Source organism: Xenopus laevis, chromosome 8L (genome assembly GCF_017654675.1).
Source record: "Xenopus laevis strain J_2021 chromosome 8L, Xenopus_laevis_v10.1, whole genome shotgun sequence".
Taxonomy (NCBI): Eukaryota; Metazoa; Chordata; class Amphibia; order Anura; family Pipidae; genus Xenopus; species Xenopus laevis.
In genome coordinates, this window is record NC_054385.1 from 90,805,070 (window position 1) to 90,815,097 (window position 10,028).

The 10,028-nt window shown below is 39.7% G+C and overlaps 1 protein-coding gene across 1 annotated transcript; it reads right to left on the reverse strand.

Moving 5' to 3' along the window:
* Nucleotides 1–1,720: 1,720 nt before the first annotated feature.
* Nucleotides 1,721–8,678, reverse strand: tmem179.L (transmembrane protein 179 L homeolog). The gene is made up of 4 exons (XM_018231644.2): nt 8,377–8,678; nt 5,268–5,405; nt 4,365–4,443; nt 1,721–3,046 (listed from the first exon to the last, which is right to left on the reverse strand). The coding sequence occupies exons 1-4, from the start codon at nt 8,676–8,678 to the stop codon at nt 2,867–2,869; spliced, it is 699 nt and encodes a 232-aa protein (XP_018087133.1). The 3' UTR covers nt 1,721–2,866.
* Between the last annotated feature and the right edge of the window lie 1,350 nt (nt 8,679–10,028).

A 10,028-nucleotide genomic window follows, 5' to 3' on the forward strand; every position in this document is an offset into this window, starting at 1 on the left:
ATAGACATACCTCGGGGTACAAAACTCTTAGCCTTTGCAGGACAGGCATTAGCGAAGTGGGAATGTCCGCCACAATACAGACACAGGCCTGACATCCGTCTGCGGAGTCTTTCTTGTTCAGTGAGGCGAGTTCTTCCCACTTGCATGGGTTCTTCCTGAAGAGAAATGGATGCTTGGGCAGGAGAGGTGACAGAAGCCTGCAGGAGAGGCCTCTCGAAGCGAGGTGCCAACATGGGTTGAAATTTCCTGACACGAACTCTCAGGGTTTGATGCTCTCTCAGAAGAGTGTCCACCTTGACAGCCAAGGCGATGAGGTCTTCAACTTGCGTGGGTAATTCACGAGAGACCAGGTCATCTTTGATGCGAAGGGAGAGACCATTATAAAATGCAGTATGGTATGCGTCGTTGTTCCAACGAGTCTCAGCAGCAAGTGTACGGAATTCAATAGCATACTCCGCTACACTGCGACTCCCTTGGCGGATTTGGAACAGACGGGAAGCAGCGGAAGTCACCCGGCCGGGAGCATCGAAGACGATCTTAAATTCTTTGAGAAATGCTTCTGCGTCATCCATCAGTGGGGACTGCTTCTCCCAGTGTGGAGATGCCCACTCGAGAGCTTTCCCTGCCAGACGAGTAATCACGAACCCCACCTTAGCACGTTCAGAGTCAAATTCAGTGGGGTGTAGGGCAAATCGAATCTGGCACTGATTCACGAATCCTCGACAGGCTTGAGGATCGCCATCGTAGAGAGGCGGAGCAGGAATATGAGGACCAGAAGTGGAGGGCTGGGTAGCCATGGCAGCAGCCGCTTGCGGAGGAGGTGCCGCCCGGGGGGTCGCTGGTGTCAACAAGGAGAGCTTTTCCAAGATCGCCTCCAGCGTGAGTCCCACGTAATTCTGCCGGGCTTCATACGCCTCCATGCGGGAATGCAGGCCCCGAAAGGCCCTGCCGAAATCTGGCTGAGCTTCTGGCTGAGCTTCCTCAGTGGAATCCATGGCCCGAAAATAATGTCAGGGAACCGGGAGTTCCCTCTGGGGAGTAGTCCGGATTTAGGAGGAAGCCCCTCAGGAGGGATCAGGATCGTGGTATCCAGGGATTTAGCAGAAGGGGTAATAGAGTTCAGGCAACAGGTCAAAAGGCAGGCAGAATATAAGCAGAGTCCAAAGTCCAGGCAGGGGGTCAACAACAAGAGATCAATCAAGAATATACTCAGGGATAACAGGAACAGCAACAGGGAACCCAGGAATCTATTCAGGAACAAGATCCTATTTTCGGGCGCCATCTTGGCGCCTCAGGCGTCCTTTTAAAGGGGATTTTTGGCGCCCTTGCGTCGGCGTCAGCACGTCTGCGACCGACGCGCTGCGCCTGCGTCCGTCGCGTCGTTGTGACGTCTTCGCGCCTGCGCACTTGCGCGCAGGCGTCTCTGCGCCGGCGCCGCTACCCACGTGGCGGCCATGGGCGCCGCCATTTTGGGAGCGGCGTCGGAAGTGATAGCTGCGCCGCCCGGAGCTCCTGGTCCTGCTCCGGGCGGCGATCGTGACAGTTACTAATACATTCAAAAAGCTGGAGAATCTGGACATCATACTAATCCCCATGGAATACTTTCTAAAACATTTCTTATTCAAATGAACCTAGAACTAAGCACAATTAGCAATATGACCATTGTGCACCTTTTTATATTTTTTATATTTTCCTTTGATTTTAAAGAGATTTTTTAGTGTCTGGTGTATCACTGGTCAACTGTTGGAACCAGAGTTTTATTCTAGGATTTAATTGGTCCATAAACTGATAAACAGAACATTTTGGTATTTTTTATGTAAACTTACTAATATAAAAGCTACTTTGTGTAAATTGTGTCAACATTATATTTTCTAAGACTTAAGTATAAGCCAGTGATATTTATATGGTTCTTGCACGATGATAAAGTTGGACTGTATTAAAAAAATTGCATATGATCCATGACTGCATCAACCAACAGCAAGTAATAAACCTATATACACAAGTGTATTATATGGAGGGGTGGCTGATGCTTTCCAGGCCCCACTTTATCTGTAGGTCCCCGCTGATCACAGGGTCTGCTCCCCACTTTTTTCTCAACTGCCTTGTTATAGTTAGTAAAGCAGTCTGCAAACTACTGTACAGGATTGCCACTGAAAAGGGACAAGCAGGAGTCCTTTTAGGGGCCCCATACTAATGAATCCAAAGAATCCAAGAACAGGCCTTGTATGTAATGATGTGTTCTTTGCAGATCACAGGGTCTTTTTGTTGTAATGGGGAGATATAGGGCAAAACTATTTTTTGAGCCCATCCATCAATATTCAACTTAAGAAGTCATATTAGTAGGAATTGTAATATATAGCTATTATATTCCATGGCAATATAGATTTGCCTTCCGCATTCATGAAATGTAATAATAATAATAATATACAGCAAGATCAACACTGCACATACTACATACTTACATTAGTAAAACATGTTATATATAGTACTATAAAGTGCATTCTGATATAAGAGACAGCCTGCTAGTTTTAAGCCACTAAGAAAAAAAAGTTGATATTTAAATAAATTTTTATGTAGAAGATCAGCACATCTTCAAATGAAGCAAATGTCATTTCCATTCTGCACATTTCATGCAACTTACATAATATATTTTTAGAATTACAAGAAGGCACTCTTGTCCATAAACAGCTCCCATGTAAGGATTTTATGTTTTTGTCCCAATCAGCATAGAGTACATTGTAACAGAATTGTGGTTAGATTTCTGTCACCAAGATTCCACCCAGCTAGAAACCATCAATACTGATAGGAATACTTTACACTGACTAGTGATATAGACATGTTGCATTCACTGCGGTATTCACTGAAATTAAATGACGCCACTTTTCTCTTCCTGCATAGAATTTCTTGAAGAGGATTTCCCTATCAGCAGCTCCTTTTCGTGAATCAGACTGTCCAGGAGGTCCTCTTGTCTGTAGTTGTGATAAACCTTCAAGAATGCCAGAATGGTAATTCCCAGCCAAGTCAGCCAGGCTGCCCACAATCCAAACTGAAAAGGAAACAGGCAGAATATAAATGAATACACATAATATAGAGATAGATATACTTATACTAAATATATTGCTAACTCTTCAAATATGCTTGGCTGCTTTTTCTGTTTAAAGTCTAAGTTGCTTGAGAAAACCTATAGGGTTTATTTATTTTCACAAATGCAGTGAACAAAGGGCAATTTTGAGCTCAATCGCCATGTTTTTCCCATAATTCAGAGATTTTCCCCAGAATTCCAGTGTTTTTGCGATTGCCAGGGGGAATTGCACATGATGTAATTGCAGGTGATGCCTCAAAATTAATGCAGTTGTGCACAGTTCGCCTGCAAATCATATGCAATTATGTTGAAAGTAAATAAGTCCAGCTGGTGCAATTGCTCTGCACTTATTGGAAACCTTGAGCTACCACCTGGTCCTGAAAAGACAGTGGCTTCAGGGTTCTTCAGCATCAATAGGTGCAACTGCACTGAATTCAGAACAGGAGGCAGTTGCCAAGCACCACTATACGCAAAGAGCACATTTTGACGAATGAAAGTGGTTTACACGTAACTAACCACAGGGAAAATGTCTCAAACACAGCTATTCTTGCAACTATAAACAATCAATTATATGGGCTGATAGAATTTTTTTTAAAAAACAAAAACAAAACCAGTTGAGCAACCCTGCATGGCCCGATAAAAAAAAGCATTTCTAATTTTTTTTCTTTAGATGTCACCTCTAGACCTTGGATTTATTTCTAAAATATGTTATTAAAATTGTTCAATGTCATAAAGTTATTGGATTTGGCTATCATTTAGTTTGCATTAGGTAAGGCTGATTGGATTTGTAGTTCAATATGAGAGGATGGGCTGCAATCTAAATTTTAGACTTTAGCTGATTGTGTACCTCCTTGATTAATTCTACATTCATAACAATAACTGTAACATTAATTAAAGTTGCCATATGAGGCTAGATGACCAGCCAGTTACCAGGGGCAGCAAAAAGCCAACGTTGGTAATTTTTTTTTAAACGGAAATTTGGCTCTTCTAGTGCAGAGAGTGCCACATCGAGAGGTGCCCCTGAAAAAAAACTGCAATGAGCCTTGTGGGATTTAGAGAGGTCTTATAAGGAAATCTCCAGTTCCACCATGCATTTAGCTGGAAAATCAGTCTTTCTAACCAAAAACACTTACAGGAACCACTCTGACCATCCCTCCTGAGCTAAATTGTTTTTAAACCTGCTAGATTACCAAATTCATTAAGGTAAAAAAAATCTGCCAGTTGGGATCAAGTAAGGAAGATATCACTACTGTGTAAAACAAATACAACATACATTACTCACCTGTGCAATGGCAAACTGATCGTAGAAAGATGAGTTTTCTAAATTAAGTTCTAGGTCTCGGTCCTGAAGTTCTTCACAGCTTAGAGAATACAGACAGAAATCATCATTAATGGAATTAATGGAATTATCCAAGTAAAACTTCTTTGAGCCTGAAAGCATTGTGCTGCCAAGTATAAATAGGGGTTTGGTTTTTATTGGTATGTGCTCATTTAACTTTGAATAAGATATTTACTTCTTCACATTGGACAGAATTATCTTGAGAATGTGATTGAAAAATTGGAAAAAGCTCCCTCTCTGCTCAACTCTGGCCCAGGCAGCTCCTATTTCGTATGTCCCCAGGGGCTCAGCCAACAGTGCCACCACTGTATAAGTATTGCATAACTTCCCAAATTAGGGACACTCCAGATAAAAAATGCAGGTTTATCGCAGCAGGCTGCTGATCAAGATGCCTGACGCATTTCAGGGAAACAGTCCCCTTAATCATAGGCTTACCCTATACCTATGATTAAGGGAAGTGTTTCCCAAAACACAACAGGCATCTTGACCAGCAACCTGCTGCAATAAACCTGCATTTTTTATCTGGAGTGCCTCCTAATGTGTGCAGTTTTGCAATAACAATGTGATTGTATCTGCTTCCCAGTACATGGCATTTGTGATCACTCCAGTCTTCCAAAAACATAAAACGGAAGCAACATCTACACAGCAGCTTTAGTAACTTGATATGGTCAACACATCTAAGTGTACTCCAAAACTAGTAAGGGGTGTAGTACTTTAATTTTTACTTTTAAAAGATCACCCACAATCAAGTCATTTTACATCATAATATGTGTTTGTTTTTTAACAATAATAAATTAAGCTGTTTTTTTAACCTTCCCATCCAAGACAGTTGATTATTCCACCAACCTTTGAGGAAGACTTCCTTTTTCTGTAATGGCATCACACCACATGTTAAATCCAACACTGACAATGGTGCTGGCAATAAATATGACAAAAACCACAAAGGAGCTGATCAGCAGATTCAGGAAGGCATAAAAGAAAGAGCTGCAATAAAATGGAGAAAAATATATCTTATAAAGAGTCAAAACACAGCATCAGCAGCCACTCTAAACAGCTTCCAGCCACCATATACAAGAGATAAGTGGTCTCCCAAGACATCTGGTTTAATTAATAACACCAAGGAGAAATGAGGAGGCCCAAGATTATTCTTCTCAAGTCTCATTATCCTTGTCACTTAATTCCTCCTTATATTTTTCCTAATGAGATCTAAAATCATAAATTATAACCTGTCTACTAACTATTCATCACATCACACAAGCACTAACAGTCAATGTGGTAAATGTGATATGATTTAAGTTGCAAAGCTGGATCATCTGTGCTGGATGACTTTATGCCTTAGCAGAGGGCATTCTATTAATAAAGGAGCCATTCAGAGGAGGAGGGCTATGGAATTTTTAAGTGCATATAGTTCTAAAAAATGTCAACCAGAAATGAGTTTGGAACTGGTTGCAATATAGTAAGTCTTGGAATTGTGTTTTTTGTATTGAAGTATGTATAACTATTTACATCCAAATTAACACTCATCCAAGACACAAGGGAACACAGAGTAATCAAATTATTTTTTTTCCAGAAGTAATGCTTTCATAATTTGTATTATTATGAGTCAGAACTGCTCCTGTCATAATGCATAATGTATAATATGCCAATTAGACCAATTCCAGTTTTCCAAACAATTAATATTAATATAAGAGATACAGGCATTGGGTTCTCTCAGGGGAATTTCATGGCCACAATATTTAAACAAAAATAAAACAGTGTTTCTCTGGGCATGTATAATTAATATATTTTCTAATTCACTACTAATTTTGAAAAATAAAAAGTTTCTGATTCATTTGCATTAATATCCATAACCAGGTCAAATATTTAAACTGTGTACATGCTGTCTAGTGCCTAGCTAGTTTCTTATGGTATACATTCTTTAATTTTTTGGAAATATCCAGCATTTTAAAAAAAGTTTTCCCTTAATTAAATTCACTTCTGAATAGTTAATGAAACCATGTTTCCTTTCTTTTTCAAAATAGTGACCATAAATTGCTTATGTCTGCAAGTTAAATTTCACAAGCAATTGCCATGTTATTTTTCCATAATGCAGCATATTTCCTAGAATTTAAGTCTGATTATGGTTTTGTAATTTCCGGTGCCTAGCAAGTGAATGATGTGGGCACCCAATTCTTTCAACGCAACTGAACGCAAATGACGCCGATTGCTGAGAGAACCCTGGAACTACCACTTGGTCAGGAGGAGGTGGTAGCTTTTATAAAAGGGGTGTTACACACAACTGACTGTGGGGAAGTTGCAGGGACCAAAACTGCACTTGCAGATGTAAATAAGCCCTGTGGTTTTTCCAGAGACTGAGTAGCTTGATAACATTAAAATTCAGTGCCCAAGGGATTTACTTACTACATAGATATAAATAGACAGATGATGATATATGCCAAATGGTTAGAAGCAAGAGGCCCACTGACACCTGGGCCCATCGGGAGTTTTCCTGGTATCCCGGTGGGCCAGTCCAACACTGGATAGATAGATAGATAGATAGATAGATGATAGATAGATAGATAGATAGATATAACACATAGATCAGATAGAGAAATAGTTAAATAATTGGTTATAGACTGATATAACAGACAGATGTATAGATCGATTGATATGCTAATATAACAAATAGATAGAGAGATATATAGATAAATAGATCGATAGATAGACGATTAGTGATAGACTGATATATCAGACAGATGTATAGCTAGATAGATTGATTCATATACTGATATAATAAATAGATAGAGAAATAAACAGATAGAAGGAGATAGAGATAGATGATTGGTTGTACACTGATATAACAGACAGATGTATAGATAGATAGATGTACAGACAGCTGTATATATAGACAGATAAACTGATATAACAAATAGAGAGATATATGATAGATTGATAGATAGATTGATAGATAGATAGATAGATAGATAGATAGATAGATAGATAGATGGATGGATGGATGGATGGATGGATGGATGGATGGATGGATGGATGGATGGATGGATGGATGGATGGATGGATGGATGGATAGATAGATAGATAGATAGATAGATAGACAGACAGACAGACAGACAGACAGACAGACAGACAGACAGACAGACAGACAGACAGACAGATAGATAGATAGATAGATAGATAGATAGATAGACTGGTAATAGACTGACATAACAGATGGATAGATAGATAGATAGATAGATAGATAGATAGATAGATAGATAGATAGATAGATAGATAGATAGATAGATAGATAGATAGATAGATAGATAGATAGATAGATAGATAGATAGATAGATGGATGGATGGATGGATGGATGGATGGATGGATGGATGGATGGATGGATGGATGGATAGATAGATAGACTGGTAATAGACTGACATAACAGATGGATAGATAGATAGATAGATAGATAGATAGATAGATAGATAGATAGATAGATAGATAGATAGATAGACTGGTAATAGACTGACATAACAGACAGATGGATAGATAGATAGATAGATAGATAGATAGATAGATAGATAGATAGATAGATAGATAGATAGAACAGACAGCTGTATACATAGACAGAAAAAACTGATATAACAAATAGAGAGATATATGATAGAGAGATAGATAGATTGATAGATAGATAGATAGATAGATAGATAGATAGATGACTGGTAATAGACTGATATAACAGACAGATGGATAGATAGCTAGATAGCTAGATAGCTAGATAGATAGATAGATAGATAGATAGATAGATAGATGACATCCATTCTGAGTGATGGGCTGATGGACAGTAAGGCAGACATAGATGCCTGGTTTGAAAGGAGCTCTATGCAGACATAGGCTGGTTGCTACAGAGCACATTTATCTAAACAATCTGAACATATATTACATTAATATGAATATCCCAACCCCCCAGGTGAAACTCACTCCTCATGGCCCTTGCATAGGAAGAAGAGGCTCCTCCAGGCCTGCACAGCAGACGCCAGCAATGAGAGGAGCCCAATGAATACACTGAACCTGCAGGCAGACTCCGGCCCCCACTCATCCACCGTGAAGTGCTCTCTCTCCATGGTGATATTGACACTCAGCCACATGCCCTCGGTGAACAGAATGCATTTTCCATGAAAGTCAGTGCTGTTTTCAGTCAGAGGGATCACAGCGATGAAGCTGAATAAAAATGCCAGAAAATAGAGGACGCATTGGGCGAAGAGGAAATTGTTCAGCGCCATTTTTTCCAGCTGTTAAGGGAGGGCTGCAAGATAGAGGCTGCGCAAGCAGGGAATTATGTAAAACCCTCACAGAAGGATCACGTCAGTGACATGATCTCAACTGGATGTTCTAAATCGCTAGCAGGATGTCAGGAGGTAGGTGGCTGGGCGCACGCATTCAGAAGCAGGCTCAGGCTGACAGTTTTCTCATCAGCACCATGGACAGTTCCACTGTGAGTCATTACTGTTGGGCCCCTTAAAGGGACTTTGACATGAATGAGTTACCAGTACCAGCCCCATTACACTTGAAAAAAATTAATAAAGCACTATTCTTCACTGTTTTTTAATGCTCTAATTCGCTGCTTTTTAAAATGAGCACATAACACAAAACCTTGACTTTTTTTCAGGTGGGAAGAGGAAGGCTTTCTGGGACGAATTGGTAAGGAATCCTCCTCTCCCTGCAGCAGTTAAAACTAGCAAGTGGGAGAAAAGAATACAGAGAAGCCCCAAGGAACAAAGCATCATCTGAGCAGAGAGCAGCAGCAGCTAACATGTTAAAGGAGTCGCTCTTCACAATCCCCCCTGCCTTTTTGCTGCATTGTCTGGAATAGCACTGAGTCAGTGCTAATGTATGGGGGAAATGGAATAAAAGTCACAAAGAGCAAAACAATTTGCACAAATAAGAATAAAAATGTGCATTTTGCAATGTAATACTCTTCCTTGAACTGTTATTGCATTTTGAATTTTAATAGTGCATGTCCCATTTTTAAGGAGTGCTCGAAGGTGTCAATCTTTTGGAACAAGCATAACTTTTTCAGTAAGAAGTTTTACTACATTCACTGCTCACTGGCGCAAACTATAAAATTCGCAAACCTTCTTCCACCTTTTGGCTTCATTGCATTTCGCTATTATCAGCATTTTGTGAATTTTCCCATGGCTTCATAAAATCATCACTAGTCAGCCCCTGCTTCTGACCTGTTGCAATAGAGGAATAAGATTAGCCTTAGAGTTTCGGTAATATTAACAATACAGCAAATCAGTCACATTTACCAGTAGTAATAGGAAATCTTTTCAGTGGCCCAGATCCCATCCAGTGAAAGTCTTTACATATAGACAGAGCTGAGTCTCTCTTCCCATTATGAAGGGAGGCCAGGAAAAATGATCTCTAAATTATTTAACCAATAATCCCAATAGGAATATTTTGCCACCAATATAGATTTATGCAGCTAACAAAATCTAATTACCTAAAAAAAAACAAATAATTAAAAAAAATACAACTCTTTTCTTAATATGAATGAATACACCCTTTCCCTTTATTCTCTATTTACATAGCAAGCCTGCTTGAGAATTGTGTGCAGTGCAGTAATGTGT

Bases quoted from the DNA above. Each gene is read 5' to 3' on its own strand.
- tmem179.L (XM_018231644.2), bottom strand. From the start codon at position 8,678: ATGGCGCTGAACAATTTCCTCTTCGCCCAATGCGTCCTCTATTTTCTG. The intron at 4,444-5,267 runs GTTGGTGGAATA...GTATTCTCTAAG, and splicing joins AAAGGAAGTCTTCCTCAAAG to CTGTGAAGAACTTCAGGACC. The intron at 3,047-4,364 runs GTGAGTAATGTA...TTTCCTTTTCAG, and splicing joins ATCAGTTTGCCATTGCACAG to TTTGGATTGTGGGCAGCCTG.